Here is a 20,007-nt window from a genome sequence, read left to right as displayed (position 1 = left end):
CTCTTTACAAGATTTTCGCAAAGGTTTAACGAAATATTTTCCCACTGTTCTTGAACTCGTTCATATAACACATTAATGGATGATGGAGAGTCAGAATAGTTATTAACGAGCGCCTTTTTTAATTGTGACCACAAATTTTCTATTGGGTTCAAATCAGGACTTTGTGCTGGCCATTCCAGCACTTGAAATTCCTGCGAAGCTAACCAATTCTTAACCATTTTAGCAGTGTGCTTTGGGTCATTGTCCTGTTGAAAGATGACCTCATTTATTGGGTAAGGCATATTTTCAACAGTTTCCAATAATTCGTGCTGTAAAATATCAAGATACATTTCCTTATTCATGTTTCCAACTATTCTTCGAATTGGTCCCAATCCATAAGCTGTCATACACCCCCATAGTTTAATATTGCCTCCCCCATGTTTTACTGTCTGAATAAAATCTTTTTGGGTTAATGGTTCACCTTCTCTTTTCCAGCTCCATTGGCGGCCATCAGTGGTATACCGATTAATTTTAGTTTCATCTGACCAAATAACTTTCTTCCAATCATCTTCGGTCTGCATGAGATGTCGATTTTGCTTCTCCAGTAGTCAAATATCTGATTACTCTTCTACTGTCTACCGCACTCAACTTCTTTGGTCGACCGCCAACATTTTTTTTTAGAATATGTCCACATTTTTTTCTAATTCGTTGCACAGTACTTTGACTAACTTTTAATTTAGAAGCAATTTTACGAGTTGTATTTCCTTCTTCGATCCTTCTTTTTTATTAAATCACTCTTTGTCTTTGAAATTCCCATTATATTAAAAAAAACTATCAAAAACAATAAATTTAAGCAATAAAATTTATGAAAATAGAAAATTATTTTAGATATAAATATAGTCAATTGATTTGCACACAAAATTATTAAATTAATTTGAGAAAAATAATAAAGATATTGCCTTCATCAAGTATGGTGCCAAACTGAGTCAAAAGATGTTTGTCACTAGATAAAAATACTTGTGCATTGGGGTAAAAGGAGGAGGCGTAAAAAGTCGTAAAAATTAGCACTTTACTACTGTAATAATCCCGACAGCGCTAATATATCAAAAACAAAATAAACCATAGTTTTGTATTTTTTTAAAAACTCTGGTTCAGTGTTGCACCATACTGTGTGTATATATATATATATATATATATATATATATATAGATATATATATATATATATAGATATATATATATAGATATATATATATATATATATATATATATATATATATAGATATATATACAACCCGTAGATGTTGTCCGAAAGTTTTTTCCATATTTTGTTGACAAAAACTAAAAATTAAAATGCAAGACCGGAATTTTTTTTTTTTTAATAATGATAGACTGCCTGCCCCAACCAAACCCTTAGTCGATGTAGCAGCACTCCCTTGCGGGTCAGGCTATTTGTCAGTCGATGTAGCAGCACTCCCTTGCGAGTCAGGCTATTTGTCAGTCGATGTAGCAGCACTCCCTTGCGAGTCAGGCTATTTGTCAGTCGATGTAGCAGCACTCCCTTGCGAGTCAGGCTATAAGATAGTCGATGTAGCAACACTCCGCGCATGATTTACAGTAATAAAAATAAAAATAAAAACATTTTATTAAAAAAAATAAAAATAAAAACATTTTATTAAAAAAATAAAAATAAAAACATTGTTTATATTGTTAAAAACATTCAGAATGTTTTAAAAACATTCAGAATGTTTTTAAAAACATTCCGGTCAATTAAATTTGCGTTTTTGTGGTTTTTTTATATAACAATTAATTTGTAGTTAAATTAATGGTTTTGACTTTCGTTAATGTTGGACGAAAGTCAAAAGTAATTAAAAGTGACGTATGTGTTGGCGTAAGAATCACTTTTTTCCTTCCGCTCTTCCCAAAGCCAACAAACTATAGATCTATATATATATATATATATATATATATATATATATATATATATATATATATATATATATATATATATATATATATATATATATATATATATATAGATATATATATAGATATATATATATAGATATATATAGATATATATAGATATATATAGATATATATAGATGTATATATAGATGTATATATATAGATATATATAGATATATATATAGATATATATAGATATATATATAGATATATATAGATATATATATAGATATATATATATATATATATATATATATATATATATATATATATATATATATATATATATATAGATATATATATATAAAGTGTACAAAAAAAAAAAGATACCTCTCAGGATTTTCTCATTCTCTTAGGTCAAAATAGGCTAAAAATACAAAAAACATGTTTGTTTTTTTTTGTTTAAAAGTAATATAGTTATGTCATAATATATACTTCCAGTTTAAAAAATTGAATATTTCTAATGCTGCTTCTTTTTCAAGTACTTATTAAGATTTTTTATGGTTATCAACATATGGTTCTGTTTTGTTCACCAGCAAAGTCCTTGATCAGTCAGATATTTTTTCAGCACAGTCATTGACAGATTCAATTATTTTCATACATTATTTAAATTTAAAAATGTTTGATTGATAAACCTTTGATCCACTCTTCCACCTCTTCAAAAGGAATCTCAGCTACCTTGAACAGGATCCATCATTGGAAATCTACCAGTTCAGTAAGTAATGTCAACATGCTAATAAATGTTAGCTTTGGTTTACTGATATAAAACTTCTCGGGAACATCACACTTTACAAACTTCACTAACATTTTCATTATCTCTTCTTGGACATCATTGTTGGCTAGGACCAGCATAACTAACTGTTTTCTTAAATACCAAACATGATGATAAAAAGCTGTTTGTTAAAAACCAAGCATGATAATAAAAAGTGTGTCTAAGTTTTAGATTATTATGAAACAATGATTTATTATAAAACTATGATTTAAAGGCAGCCAAGTCCTTTGAAATCAACTTGTCCATCTTATAGGATTTTATGAATCAGGCCCCATAGCATATAAAAATAAAGAATGCCATTGTTTTTACTATCTTATTTTTTTCCTTTTTTTATTACTTGGGCTACCAGCTAAGTTACACTCATAGTCAGGAGGTTTAGAGTATCTGTCATGAACCATAAGAAAATTTTTGTTAAGTAAGTAATAAAAACTTAAAAATGTATTTTTCTCTTAAAAAAAATTAATAATATATTTTAACTGTATTTGACTTCATGGCAGGCTGGTGAAAATGAAATCTTGACACACCTACTTTTATGTAGAAGACAACTAGTTCACAGAGTGATTGGCATGTCACATGTTGTTATTTTTATAAGTATAAATATTCTCAGATTTTTAAAAATAAATATATGATAAACATTAATTAGTTTTATTCTAAATAACATATTTTTGAGCCCAAATCTATAAGTACCTAAATTTTTGAAGGTACTTATTTAACGCATGATAACCATTTAATGAAGGTATTGTGCTGCAAAAATCTGTATGTATAAGAACAGAAGAAAGGTTTTTCTTGCTTATAAGACTTGCAGGAATGCACACATTGCTATAAGCATTTTATATGCCTCTTATTACATAAGCGTACCTAAGTCTGTTTCATAGATTTTATATGCTTTTAAAAAATATCCAAGTATCACACTAATAATGATAGTAATAATATATAACTAATAATAATATTTTACAATTTCGGAATTACCAAGTTCATTATAAAACATATTTATATTTATTTTTCAAAATTAAGATTTTTCATATTTTACAGATGTCACTTTTTGACATTCTTTTTATTTTTTTATATTTAATTTTAGTCTCAGGGAACTTAAGAGAATGGGAAAAATTTGAGAGGTCTCCTGGAGAAGAAAAATTTTTGGTAGACCTTTTTTTTTTTTTTATTGTTTTTTACTATACTTTGCAAATATTTAGAATAAGAGTCGATAAAAATATATTTGAAGCTTTGTCAAAATGTTTTGGCCTAATAACTACGACAGATTTATACAGTCATAACACAGCAGACTCAGAAAATTTAGACAAAATAAAAATTGAAGATATGATAAATTGGTCTTGCTGGAAGACTGGAATTGAAGTTTCTTGTTTTGGAATCAGGTTGCTTCGAATTTGCGAGCTACCTTCTAAAGTGGCTTTCTATGGGTCAAACTGTATGTATACTTTGTGTCAGAAAAACAATTTTACTTAATATTTTTTGAAGACAAAAATATTTTACATAACTTACTTTTACTTTAACTTCTTCGAAACAAGCTTAGACATTCTGACATGGCCCTGATGAGATGAAGGTTTGTCACGTACCACAACTTTCGATCACTGTGATGACCTCAACCCCGAACTCTGCGCGCGCAGCACCATCCCCGATATATACATTTCAATGTTACTATTATTTTACTAATGTTTGAATACGACTATTATTTGACTAATGTCTGACTAATATATTTTTTATTTGTACTACTATTGTTTTACTAATATTTATTATCCTGGTATGATAACCACCATTATTACTCAAGCCCTTAGCATGCGTATCGAACATATATTATATAATTTATGTGTATATGTGTGTAATGTATATATGTATATATATATATGTGTATACGTGTGCATGTATATATGTGTGTATGCGTATGTGTATATATAGTATTTTAGATACACCTATATATATACCCTTTTATATATCCCTCGTATCACGCGTATCAAACATATATTATATTCTATATATATATAATATTCTAGATACATCCATATCCCTTGTATCACGCGGATTGAACATATAATATATTCTATATTTTATATGTATAATATTATATATACGCATATATCCCTCGTATCACGCGTATCGAACATATACTGTATACTATATATATAATATTGTAGATACACATACATCCCCCCATAAAAAATAATATGAATTGATTGGACTAACCAATATTCATCACATGACCACGATTTGAACCACCCCGACTTTAAAGAGATTTAGACCCCTCACATAATCCCATGAGGGGGCCACTAGTTCTCAGACCTCATAGCCCTATCTTTCAGAATCCCCGCAAATAACTACATAACAATATATCCTCCATGACTGAAACAAAAAGTATCAAGAATCACACTAGGAACACCCATATTTCCACTAAAATAGGAGCACCCACATTTCCACTAAAACAATAATAATTTTAAACTATAAACTAAAAATTGAAAAAACGAATATCTCCACCAAAACGGTACTAATTATAAACCAAAAATTGAAAAAACAAATACTCCCACTAAAACGGTGTTATTTAAAAACTAAAAACTGGCGGGTAACACATGTCTCTTCTAAAAATGAGAATAATTACAAACTATTATAAACTAAAAATAATTTAAATATAATTATAAACTAAAAAGTGAAAAACAAATATTTCCACCAAAACGGTAATAATTATATACTAAAAATTAAAAAAACGAATGTTTCAACTAAAACGGTTATAATTATAAACTAAAAATTGGAAATACGATTACTTCTACTAAAACAACACTAACTAGAAATTAAAAATCGAGGAAAACAAATATTTCCATTAAAACGGCTTAAAGTATAATCTAAAAAAGAGAATAAGGAACAAGGAACTACAGAACTTAGCCATCACACTCACTACCAAAGGATACCCCCTACAATTCATTAACCATTACATATCGAAAGCACTACTTAGAACTCAGACAGAATTAATAACACAACCAAAATGACTTAACACACATAACAAGAATAACCACGATGAACTCACCCCGACCGCCACTGATTACCAAATCCCCATCATACTCCCCAACGACAAAATAGGAAGGGAACTGTCACGTATGATTACAAAACACTGGAACATAATAAAAAACGACCCCCAACTAAGTAAAATATTACACCCCACACTACTGAAAGTACTGTCTAACAAGAAATCACTAGCCGACCAACTCATCGCCAAAAAACACACACATAAACACAAAGAAACGTCCACTACAACCATCATCTAGTCGCGATACCAACACAACTACCCCCAGCAAGCTCTTAAAGTAACCATAACTGAAGGGCACGGTCCGAATGATAAAACAAGAGAACTACAAAACACACAATACTATCACAAAGAACAATAAAGAAAAATAGAAACACACGCACATATAACTATAAGCATATTGTACACTAAATTTTAACACATAAATATATCATGTGCTACACCACAATATTGCATTTAATGAGTTGTAACATCCTCCCTTACGTGTTCTCTTCAAATCAGTCTAAGGTTGGGCTTTGGCCCTCGCGGCTCCCTAAATCATATCATTAGTATGGCGGAGTCGACTACTGCGGTGTTAGCACAAAGACAGGGATAGGAATTAAATTAAGTTATGCACAAAACTAGTGAGTAGACTAAATCATGGAAACAGTATACATAAGAAAACTAACACGGGGTATAAAACAAAAATTCCCACTAAAGCAGCTTGAATTATAAAATATTGGCTGTTTTAATTATAAAATATTGGGTAAAACGATTCTCTCCACTAAAATGGTATTAACTATTAACTAAAAATTTTGAAAACAAATCTTTCAACTATAACGGAAAATTCTATAACGGAAAATTCTATAACGGAAAAACCTATAGCGGAACAACATAAATTAAAAATTAAGGAAAACTAATACTTCCACTAAACCGGTATTAATTATAAACTAAAATACACGAACATTCCCACTAAACCTGCATTAATTATAAATTAAAATAAGGAGAAACGAATATTTCCACTAAAGCGGAATTAATTATAAATAAATAAATGTATATTATTTATAAAACTTAAACTAGGATTAAACAAAGGTTTAAACGATATCAACTATAAACTATAAACTAAAATATACAGTAAACATAACTTAGAATCTCCATAAAAAATGAATATTTCCACTATAACAGTTAACTATTAATTGTAACGCATTTATTTTCCGGTAAACGTCAACTAAATAATCACCCCAGAAATGTCAAAACACAATAATCAAAACAACGTACAGAACACTTAAAGTACACTTACTGTACACAGAACTGGACACTGAATCATATTTCCCTCTGAAATTCACTTCTCAATACTGGACACCTGTCCGAATATAGTAATTTACCTTGCACTCTCTAGCACTTATGTAAAATATCTCTTCTCTTCCCTCAGAACTACAACGGCATGATGTGTTCCAAATAAGTGGTGGAACTTTATTAGCTTCCACTACGAAACAATAGCAAATTTCTATATAGGATAAGATAAAGGAATAAAAAATTCCTTTATCTTATCCTTCTTAATTCCTTTATGTTATCCTTATCTTCAAAAATTCTGGAGAGCGATCTGACTCATCTAACTACTGTCCCATTAGTCTTCTTCCTATCATAAGCAAGGTTTTTGGATCTTTAATTAACAAACACTTAATCTCTCATTTTGATTCTCATAGCTTACTTTCTGATCATCAATATGGATTTTGATCTTCTCTTTCTAGAGCTGATTTGCTAACAGTGATAACCGATAGATTTTATTGTGCATTAGATAAAGGTGGAGAGGTGAAAGTCATTGCTCTTAAAATTTCTTAAGCTTTTGATAAAGTTTGGCATGCTAGTCTTCTTCATAAGCTTTCTTCTTAGAGTGTATCTGGTAACATCTTTAATATTATTAAATACTTCCTTTCCAATTGTAGTATAAACGTTGTACTCGATGGACAGCACTTTTCTTCTTATTCTGTAACTTCAGGGGTTCCTCAAGGTTCAATCCTTAGCCTTATACTCTTTTTAATTTACATTAATGATCTTCCAGATATTCTCACATATAAGGTGGCATTGTACGCTGATGATACTGCCATTTATTCTTGTCGTGATAAGAAGCCAACACTCTCTGATTGCTTGGAGGGGGTATTTGAGCTCAAAAAGGTTCTCACTTCTGCTACAGCATGGGGCTCACAGCGGCTGATGAACTTTTATTCAGATAAACTCAATTTTTTTCAGCCAATCATTATCGCAATAATTTAGATCTTCATATATTTTTGAACGGTAATGTACTTGCTAAGTCATTTACCCTTCATCTTCTAGGATTATCTCTTCCCGTCTTTCTTGGAAACCATATATCAAATCTGTTGCAAAATTAGCATCTGCTAAGGTTGCATCTCTTTATTGAGCTTAACACTTTTTTACTTTGGATTCTATTCTCTATCTTTATAAATCTCAAATCTGGCCTTGTATGGAATACTGTTGCCATATGTGAGGCGGATCTTCTAATGATGCCCTCTCTCTTTTAGACAAGGTGGAAAATGCATTGTTAACATAGTTGGACCTGCTCTTGCAGCCAACCTCCAACCATTATCATATCATCGTAATGTTGCTTCTCTTTCTCTTTTCTACAAATACTGTAATGGGCACTGGTCTAAAGAACTAGCGTGTCCTGTGCCATCTACTAAAATTCATTCTCGTGTTACTCGTCATTCATTTAAATCTCATCCTTTTTCTGTAATTGTTCCTAAGTGCTCCAAAAACTCTTATTCCTCTAGTTCTTTTCCTCAAACATCAGTTCTTTGGAATTCGCATAATTTTCTAATTATTTACTAATTCTTGTTAAACAGCTATTGAAACCAGAGACCAAAATAATGTTTAGCTTTAAATATTCAGCCCTTAGAAATAGGAAAAATTTGATACAAAGCTCTTACCATAAATCATAGAAACAAGGTCAACAATTTTTTAGGGTTGGCATTGCTGAATGTTAACCCTAATTCCGACGGCTGAATATTTGAAAAACGTAAGATTTTGTACTTTATTTATTTTATTATAGATAAAATTTTTTTTATCTATAATAAAATAAATAAGGCAGTGATAATATTTTTACTTTTAAGTTGTTTTGTTGAAGTTTTTTTAAATTTATGCAATTTCTGAAAGTGTTTTTGAACTAAATTAAAGAAAATTTATGCAAAGTTTGTTTTTATGATTAGCGCAAAAAACAAAGGTTAATGATATTGATATTATTAATTTTTATTTTATTTTTATTTTGTAATTATTTTATAATTAATTTGTGTTTATGTCAATTTCCTTTTTTTTTAGCTTCCTTAATATCAAAAATTGTTTCAAGTTCTGAATCAAGTTTTGTGAACAAAAAAACAGTTGTTGAAATAACAGTTCCTTTTGTTTACATGACAATTGAAAACTATGGTGATTTCTTTTATTTCGATTTGATTTTTTATTGCACATTGTTAAATTGTATTCTTGTTTACTTGAAGCCTACTAAGATAGAATAAACAATATTTATTGCTTGATAGTTGTATATATTCTACTAAGAAAAGTTGAATAAACTGAATGACTCTATTGATGAATGAATAAAAAAATCTTGACTTAAAATGAATGACTCTATTGATAAATGAATGATAAAAATCTTGACTTGAATAATTAATGCCAGAAAGTTTCGGTACTAAAATTATTTAATAATCTTTTTTAGCAATATAAACCAATAGGTTAGCAAAGCTTACCACTTGGTGCCAATCCAATCAACTCAAAACAACACAGCAATAACAAACAAAAATAACACTTAGTATAAAGTATGTGTAAGTAAACATTAAATGACATTGAATATTAACAGACATTAAAACCACTTAGTGCTGATGTCTGCTAATATTTAGACAAATAAATAAAATATAAATATTAACATTAACACCACTAAATAGCACTACTTGGCTGGCAATCTTGCTTTTGTTCTTGCTCTACATGTCTTGTTCTTGCTCTACATGTCTAGAAATCTTGCTCTACATGTTGTCAAGAAAGACCTCTTTTAAAACATAGAAATAGTATAATATAAATATTTATAAAATATCAAGACACATAAAGGCATTATATAATGCATATAACATACTTATCAAAGAATATAAGTTTATAGTTTGAAATAAAAAATTATTTGTGTAATGTTTGTCACCTTGCAATGCATGCTTATCAAATATACCTGGCAATGCATGTTTATTAAATATAAAAAACATACTACTAAACAATCTTCTTTACAAACACTTATGCTATTTATTTAGCCAGTTCGTCTTAATCAAGGACTTTTTGCCTTACTTAGGTTTTGCAATTGTTTGCAGATTGATTATCATTTAAAAGTTTTGTTATTTCATTAAGATTATAATTTAAGAAAATAAGAAAAGTTGTATTAGTATAACCATATGTGTATAATTTTTTTTTATTGTCATTTAGTATGCCAATCTAAAAAGAAACTGACAAAGTTTTTATAATTTGATGGAGTCAACTAATTTCAAGGAAACTATACCTGTTAACAACTAGAAATGCATGTCAAAAAAACTGCAACTATACATTTATTTTGAAAAGCACATTTTTAATCAAATGTCATTGCATAACCCAGTTTTCAATTTTTAAAAATTAGGAGGCCGAACCTTTTGCAGGAATGGGGTGTCCCATTCCTGCAAAATTTTTGAATTACCACACCAACTTTTAAATTGAAATTAAGACTATTAAAAAAAATAATATTTACTAAATATTTTTAAAAATTATAAAAATTTAAGTGTCTTCCCACTCAGAAAAAGTTGAAAAATCCTTTTTTACCGGTTTTTTTGAGCATTTTTACTTAAAATGTTATCAAATATATTCCTAAAAGATTTCAACTTTTCACACAGTATCATATACTATCTCATTTATATTTTATAAAATATTCAACTTAAAAAATAATAATTTAAGGGTCGCCCCGATTTAATTAGTCAATTGGTTTTAAGCATTTTAACTTCTGTTAATGTAAGCATGATACAATTAGCACTATTTTAAAAAAATACTCAAATATTCATTAAATTTTCTTTTCGTCCTTGAAGAGAAGCTCATTTGCAATGGTCCTCCACTATTTGAAGTAGTAGTTGAAGCTGGGCGGGGTCTTTGACTTTATTTTCAGCCTTATATAAGTTTTACACCTCTCTTGGCACAGTCATTTACAACTTGACAGACAGTATTTTTCACTTAGTTGTAATCTTTCATCTTTATCAAATCTACATGATTTGCAGTTATCTTGATTAAGTTAAATAGTAGCCATGAACGTGGACCAATTAAAGAGAAAAAAGAAGGAATGTTGTTGCCATCAACTTTCGTGAAAGACAGTTTTCCAGCTTTCATTTATTCACTTCTTTGGGTGTCGTACAACTTCAATGTCATAGCAGATTGTCCTCATCAAACATTGCAAAGATAACTAACTCTTCAGTTAGATACTAAAGGTTACTGTTGCAAGACTGAATGGCTGCATCAGAAGCAATTGTGTCTGTATCACGGTACCACTGCATTTCAGCGATGTACTGACGATTAACTTTTGGTGCAATAAGATGCAACTTTGTAAAAAGTCTTTGCGTGAAACAGAGCAATAAAATTAGCCTTTATTTTCATTTTCTGATGTTGATCCAGGTCGAGCAATGCAATCTGTTGATCCAACATGACAAGTTTCAAGATGTACAGCTCATTGAGCATAAATCTTGCATGATGATGCGCACCTGGTTTTTTAAAGTTAAACATCTTACCTTTTGGCAAGTCACCTCCAAGATAATGAACTCTCAGTTCAATCAGTTCTTGATAATCGGCCCTTGGAAAGATATTTTTTATTTTTAATTATTTATTTAGGTGCATACGGTCTTTATTTATTTATTTAGGTGTTTACTGTACTGTAATAAGTCCTTACGGTCTTATTACAGAGCACCGTGGATGAGCATTTGATTGGAAGTTCATGCCTCCTTCCTAACCAATGTTGCAAAACTTGCCCAGAGGTGGGGTTTGAACCACGGATCCTATGTTTCTGAGGCACCTACTAGCCCAGTTCAGAACGAGTGTTACCTGGCAATGAATAGGATGGTTCTCTTCCGGCCACTTAAATTTTGTTATATCTGTAGGTTCATGAGAAATAGAATCCCAAATGTTATGAAGCATTTTCAAAATTGGCTCGATTGGTCTGTTATGAATTTCATTTACTGCATCCCAGACATGAGAAATATGCAGTTTGTAAACATGGTGGCAACAAGCTGTCCATAACAGTGCATAACCTACTTCTTTCTCAACTAGTGCTGCACATCCAGCTTTCCATCCAGTGTTACTAGAAGTGGTGTTGAAAACTTGGGCAATCAAATTATCTAACAGTTTCCAGGAAGAAAAACACTTAATGAAGGCATCTTTCTAGGCATGACCAGTAGAGTTGATAATTACAGGGATTTCTAGAACTTTTACATTTGCATTGTTTGATGACCCATTCCAACCACTAGCCAGAATAGCAACATGCTCCTCTTTCTTTCCTATATACAAAAAATGTTTGTTTTTAAATATTTTAGTATTTTTCAATATTTGCATTTTCAAACACTTAAAACAGTAAGCAAGTATAAATTAATCATCCATTTACCAGTAAGTGATGAAACAAGTTTTGAATCCTAGTGACCGGATAAACAAAAAGGGTGCTTCTCCTGAAATTTTTTCTTTATTTGGGCATCTTTTTCTCAATCTACCCTATGGTTATGGTGAACTGATGATTGCAAGATTGGAAAATGATGTAATGAACCACCGCAAACTTAGATGACTTTTGCTTTAACAGCCATTTGATCTCTTACGCTGAGGCCTCATCAGTCAGAGACATCAGTGAATGATTTTGTTAATGTTGTAGGATTGATTTAAATAGCAGCTGTTGACAATCTGGTTTTCCGTTTTCTCTAGAAGGGAGTGAAAACTTCAACTTTTGAGCTGCTTGATTCATCCACACTTTTCTCGATGATTTCTTCTATTTCTTGATCTCTTAGAGCTGTTTTTCTTATTTTAGCTGTGCTGTGAGCATTGACTCTGTTTTCAAGGTGTTCATTGCGATCCAACTTGTTCTTTTCTTGCTGCGCATGAGTTGCATTGCAATTAATCATTGAACAACCTAATTGGAGGTAAACAATACAATAATGTAAATTAAAAACAATTATCTCAAGTAAACACAGTACAGCAATATGGTTGAAATAATGCAAATAGAACAGAAGTATCCACAGGTAATAATGAAGTTACCTGTGGATACTTCTGTTGGTTCAGTAAAAACTCTCAGTTCTCTTTCCAGATTGCGAGTCAAGATACACGTAATATGTAATATGTGTCAGCAGCTTATATGTCATAGAGTTGATTTATTGATTTCAAAAACTGGGTTCGTTTTTTCTTGTGGCATTTCTTTCCCTTCTTCTGCACACTTTGCCATTCATTAAAAACTGCAATGAAATACTTGATGCATTTGGTATCTGGCTTAACTGATAAGTTAAGCCAGAAAATATTTCATAACCTTAATTCATACTTACTGTAAACACAAAAAGTTTAAAGTAAATAAAACATTTAAAACACTAATTTATTAAAACCGTCATTTAAACAAATTATATTATTGATTATGTCCGAATCTTATTATTTAATAATACTAATATTAAAACTAAATAATAATATTAAAATGTTAATATTAAAATGTTAAAAATTTTAATATTAAATTTACTGCTAAAACAAAAAACTTAAAACAAACAACTTAAACTTACTAAATTATGTATTGACCACCTGCTAAAGAAACAACTCGAAAATAAATTTTCCTTATACTTGAGCATCCAGTTTAGACGTGACCTTCGTTTTAAAATAATTAATTGGTTAAAATAAGACAATCAAACTTTTTTATTTTGACACATACGTTTCTATTATATATGTTTGAAAACATTATTATTTTCTCTCAAGTTTAAGCCTTTACAGTTAATAACTACTTTCTGATGTTGCCATATTCCATAAAGTTCTAACTTTCTCAATTAGAATTTTTTTGATACAAAAAATATCAGTATCAAAAAATCAAAATTTTACTAAATTTTTTCTAAATTCATGCCTGCTACATGGACATCCAGATTGCATGGCTCGTGGACTTCTCATGGATCTGTGAACCACAGGTTAAAAAAACCTGCTTCAACTTGATTGACCTCAATTTGCTCAATGGAGGATCTAAATTTTATAAATAGTATCTTTATGAATTTAGATCCATTAAAAAGAAATTTTTTTAAATACTTAGTTGCCTATTTAAACTTTCTAAACTTACAGCTAAATCATTTTTTCCAAAATCAATAGAGAGTCTGTAAAGTTTTGTTTGTGTTTTTTTTTGTTTTTTTTTTTGCATAGAAACAACAGCTGCCATCAGAACACACCCAGAAATTGAAAATATAGCATCTAAAAATTCTTCTTTATTTAATAAAAAATTTTTTTTTTGGATTTTTGTTTACATCAAAACACCTGTTGCTGGCATTTAGTTTAGAAGTAAGTTATATAGAGAAATCCACTCAGTTGTGGAAAAACAGTTTCAACTACTGATTGATACTGCTGAACTGTTAAATTTGATAAATCCAACAGGTAAGCAAGCAAAAAGCTTACTCAAGATACCAGTAATGCAACAGCACTTACATGTTATGGGGTAATTGATTTAGTCATAGCATCATTGAGTAATGGAGCCAAATATGATTTATTAGGTTAGTTTTCTACAAAATTTTTTAAAAAGGTACATACTCTATAAGTGCTTTATAAGTGTATTAAAAAAAATACATATTCAACATGCTAAATTAGTATTACAACTTGACATTCTAAGAAATTAACAAAAAAAGAATAAAAAATAAAAATTAAAAACTTGACATTCTACAAATTGACAAAATAAAAATTAGTGATACAACCAGTTATTATATATAAATATCCTCAATAGAAAACTTGAAAAGACATACTTGATTTTCCTACTGATATTTTTGCCCAATTGTCAATATTTTGCTTTTTTTGTTTCAATGTGCTACTCGCCCTTCATGCAGGATATTTTGTGTAACTCTATTTCAGTTCATAGCAGCTAAGTGTAAATTTAAAATAACAAAAAAACGATGCAGAATATATTTTAATATTTCCTAAAGAATTATGCATTAATTACCATTCTTAGTAGTAGCTGGGTAGCAGTAACTAGGTAAAATTTCTAAACTATCATAATACTTTTGAATTTTAAATTTTATAATTTACTATGCAGTTTTCTTATTATGTTTTTTATTTCTTCTGGAGCCTCTTCATGTATTTGGATTTGTAAATATTTACCTTATTAAGATATATAGATAAAACCTTTGTGTGTGTGATGAATTGAATTGTTTATTGATGATTTTGATTGCTACCTTTTTACCTAGTTAATATATAGTTAATATATAGTTAGATTGTTTGGTTTCTGTGTAATTCCTGATATTATTTGTTATATTAATATTCTTCCTTTGAAATTTGAAATACAAAATTTTTTTACAGTTTTTGTTTTTCCTTTCATATTTTGTCTTTATTAGTGACTTGAATTAGAAAAGAGACCCTAACATTGTACTCTACCTTATATAAAAATATATTAAACATAATAATAAGTAATTTAAATAAAATAAGTAACTTAAGTTTAATTAGCCTTCAGTTTTTGCAGTGTGTTAGGTCGAGTTTGTTTATGTCAAGGCTTCAATATTAGTTTTAAGTTATGTTTTAACATGGTGTCATAATGAGTCAAATTTTTTTTTTTAATTTTAAGAATCGCAGATTAGATCTCAAGGTAATTCTATCATTGACAACACCAGCAATATCAAAATTACCAACGTTACACATGATAATCATCTTGTAGCTTGCAGAGTATTGGTTACCACAGTAGATTGTATTGATAAACTACTATCTGACTGGTTTTCAAAATTTAGTGTTAAATGTGTTAAAAGAGTTTCTTATTGTAATCTTTGTATTCAGAGTGCAATAGAAGAAAATAATTCTCAATCAAACAGTTTTAGCTTGTCATTGTTTGAGTTTGAACATGCTTTAGACTGTTTAAAGAATAAAAAAGATTTGACTTGTCCTTTTCATGAAAATTCGGTAGACATAAGAAAGGTTTTTCCTGACTTGGTATGTTTATTAACTTTTTGCATTCAATATTAACTTATGTTTCACACCTAAAGTTAATAAAAATTTATTCAGACATTAATACAATATATTTAATCAATCAATAATTAACAATTGTAATACTATAATAAATTATTTTAATATATTTTTATATATATTTAACTAACATTTTACTAGATTAACATGATATCTTCTTTGATTAGCATAATATGGTATTTTTTAAAACTCCCCAATGAGATTTATCAGAATGTTTGGTAAAAGTTAATCATAACTTTGGAAACATTAAATTTTAAAGTAGATGATAAGGATAATCATAGCAATTAGTTGGGTGAAATTCACCTCATTGTTTTGCATTTTCAGAATCTTCAAATTAATAATTACTTAAAAAAGTTTATTTATAATAACCAAAAAAATGACAATGCAAAAACTTTTACATGATGACAAAGTTTTTATTTGTTATTGTTTATTATTTTACAAGTTACTAGTTTTTACTTGCTTTTATCTTTTTATTATTTATTTTTTATTATTTATATCTTTTTCTCATTATTCTATTAAGTGGTAGTTGTTTTTGTATTATTTCCTTTATGTCTTTAATATTTTACATATTCAAAAGTTAAAATCTTAATTAGTATAGTTTTGTAGAGCACTCTAGTTTATATATATATTTATATATATATATTTATATATATATATATATATATATATATATATATATATATATATATATATATATATATATATATATATATATATATATATATATATATATATATATATATGTATACATAGACTATATACATAGACTATATATATATACATATATATATAGTCTATGAATTTACTGAAGCACCAGCAACTTCCTGGTTTTTATGCACACATACGTTTAGGTCTATGTATATATGTATATATGGTATATATGTACAAGGGGTAAATTAAGTGATCGCAAAATTCCGGTTAAATTTCTGGTCTTTAAATCTTTTGTTTCTTGATAAACTGTTAACTTATTTTTTATTGATCTTAAAAATAAAATATAACTAATTTCACTGACACTCTTAACTTACATGTTTAATCTGGTATGAAAAAGCTGTTAATCTAGCTAGATTAACAGCTGTATTATTCTTTATTATGTATTTGTATTTACCTAGCTAGGTAAATACAAACACAGGAAAAAAAAAATTGAAATACAGGATTCAAGCACTTAATATTATATGAAAAAATTTTTTGAAATATAAATATGTTAAATAAAGTACATTAAATATCAACTACATCAAGGGTTCACTAACCCACCAACTTCATTATGCTACCAACTTCTAAAGTGTTTATAATTATACTTAAAGCATTTTTACTAGCGGCAACTTTAACTTTATTATAATTTTCATTAGTTGGTTTTAAAATTTACGTGCGTTTTTTGAAGAGTGGAAACTAGAAACATGAAACTTTACAATTAAGAAAAAGTTAATTTGGAAAAAGTTAATTTGCGATCACTCTTTTTATATTCTTTTCTATAATAAAATATAAAAAGTATTTAGGGCTAGGGCTAGTTAAAAAAACGTTGTTGATCTAGGTAATATTTATTATTATTATTATTTATTCAACCAAAAATTGAAAAATTACAAGTTTTATATAATTTAACAAAATTAGGTTAGGTGTCACTCTTATAGTTAAAAACTAGTCATTGGAGTGACACCTAAATAAAAAATTAAAAGCAATAATAATAAATAAAAGCATGCGTAAATTAAATTAATTTAAAAAAAATAAGTCAAAAAATAATAAATAATAAGACAAAATAATATGAAAACACTCAATAACAGCAACAAACAAAAATGAAAATAATTAGCAAAACAACACAAACAAAAACAAACTTTACACAAAAGAAAAGGCGAAACACAAAAACTTATGTTATTTTTGGCGAAAAAAAGGTGTAGAAAATGTGGTAAAATAGAAAAACAGAGAACAACAATTAAAATAATTAGCTACAAACACACAAATAATAACAAACTTTACACAAACAAAAAGACAAACACATAAACTACAAAATGAAAGCAAAAACTACAAAACCATATGCAAACATAAAAACTTCTACAAAATAAAATAAGATAAAAAAATAATAATCTCGTGTTTAACCTTTTGTTATTTTTGCCAGAAAAAAAAGGTGTAGAAAAACTGGTTATTTTTACGTTTTAATTAGTTTTTTCTATTATTATTTCGAACTTTTTTCTTGTAAATTGATACTTTGCTTTTCATTGATTTTCTTTGTTTTGTTTTTGTTTTATTAAATCTGTTTGTTCTTTTATTCTTTTATTCATTATCGTGTTTTATTTATCTTCAATCTTATAATTCATTCATTCCTTTTAATAATTTTCTTATTTTACTTAATTTTTAACTAATCTTTTTTATTCTTCAAAAAATTTTCCTTCACCTTTCCTTTTCTCTTTTTTTCTTTTCAATAAACGCTTTTTTTCCTTTTAAATAAACGCTTCCGTCATTTGCGATGTCATTGCATTGAAATGACATTGTAAAAAATTTAAAAATTGTTATTATTTTCAAAACAACAGATTTTGAAATACTTTATCTTCTTCTGATTTTACATTGCTTTATTAAATATTTAGAGGCTTTAGAGGGTCCTTTCTAGAATTTCAATTAAAATATTTTTACCCTTAGCCATGTTAGCTTGATAAAAACAACATTTCTTAATGATTTATAAAATGAAATATTAAAGTTTAAATCATAATTTTAAATAAAAATAATAGTAAAAATATGGTTTTATGATGAGATTTTTATATCATGTTAATTAATTATTAACAAAATTCTTTTTCATCACTGAAAGCAAATAACTATAATAAATACAAAATTTACGTTGTTTCATAAAAACGATGCACAGTTTAATAAAATTATTTTTACTAGCACAACAAAAAATGCATTTTCTTAACAATCTAACATAGTTAAACCAAATAAGTAACACTAAATAATATAAACTTTAAAAAATTCAATACATGAGAAAAGGTTTTTATACCATAAATCCTATATAATAATATTATATAGAATTAATATTATATAGATATTAATATAGGAGACTAATTTTCAGAAACATCTTTTATATAAAAATTGCATTTAAGATAAAAATTTAATAAAATTAAAAGTTTATAAGTTCCATTTTTATAGAAGTTTTTATAGAAGAAATATAGACGCTGTTAAGATTCTCTAGAAGTCTCTAGAGCCTAATTTTAGAGATAAAATACAAGATTTTGTGACCTGAAAATAGTGGGATTTGGTATTAGAAAAAATCTTTTTTTATTGGTTTCTAGCAGTTGTAAATAGACGACTGTTTTCTAAAGAATTGTTTTGGCGATAGATACAAAAGTAATGGCACATTTTCCAGCAGGAAGATGATAGATTTTTACCCAAGGGCCATCTCAAAGAAAATCACAGAAAGAGTCCCACTCAGCTTTAAGGTAGTTGTAAGGCATACAATGATAGAGGGATTCTGATAATTAAAAAGAATGAGATAATAGTTTTAGAGAGCTCAAACTGTGGCTTTGAGTTATTAGAAGCACCTAAGGGTGAATGTGGAGAAACTGAGCACTGACTAAAATCAGAAACAAGACATAAGTTGAGTAGAGAAGATAAATGATTTGAATTGTCTGGAAAGCGAATTGGAAAGTTGATTATTTGTGTTAGAAACAAAAGCAAAAGTTGTGGGCCTTAACGCCTGCAGAGTCACTGATATTAGAGCCAAGCCAATCAGTGCGATAAGCATTAAATTCAGCAACGATGATATTGGCTAAAGGATAAAGAGAAAGGGCTTGCTCAATTTGATTAAAAATAGCATTAAAAAGAGTGCAGTCTTGAGATGAAGGAGAGCAATATAGAACAAAGAGAAAGGCGATAGAGTGAAGTAGTGCTAAGTGAAAGCACATAAAAGAATAGTCTGACCTAGTTTCTGACATATGAGTGAACTCTTGCAAATGTTAATTCAAATTTATGAAAGATAATCGTTAACACTTAGATCACAAATTGAGACAGCTGAACTCAAATTAGTCTCTTCAAGAGTGAGTAGGTCTGGTGAATTTTGTAAGATATAAGTCTCAACAAAAGAAAAGTTACTTCAA

At 28.3% G+C, this 20,007-nt stretch overlaps 1 protein-coding gene across 2 annotated transcripts in view; it reads left to right on the top strand.

Moving 5' to 3' along the window:
• Positions 1–20,007, top strand: part of LOC101236587 (leucine-rich repeat serine/threonine-protein kinase 1) — a 216,950-nt gene that overhangs the window by 119,202 nt on the left and 77,741 nt on the right. For both annotated transcript variants that reach the window (XM_065792620.1, XM_065792621.1), the window contains 3 exons: positions 3,912–4,144; positions 9,059–9,166; positions 15,543–15,901. In XM_065792620.1, coding sequence (XP_065648692.1) covers positions 3,912–4,144; positions 9,059–9,166; positions 15,543–15,901 — 700 coding nt within the window. The remainder of the gene's footprint in view (positions 1–3,911; positions 4,145–9,058; positions 9,167–15,542; positions 15,902–20,007) is intronic.

This window comes from Hydra vulgaris, chromosome 03 (assembly GCF_038396675.1).
Source record: "Hydra vulgaris chromosome 03, alternate assembly HydraT2T_AEP".
NCBI classification, from domain to species: Eukaryota; Metazoa; Cnidaria; class Hydrozoa; order Anthoathecata; family Hydridae; genus Hydra; species Hydra vulgaris.
This window is presented reverse-complemented; position numbering and strand designations above follow the sequence as displayed.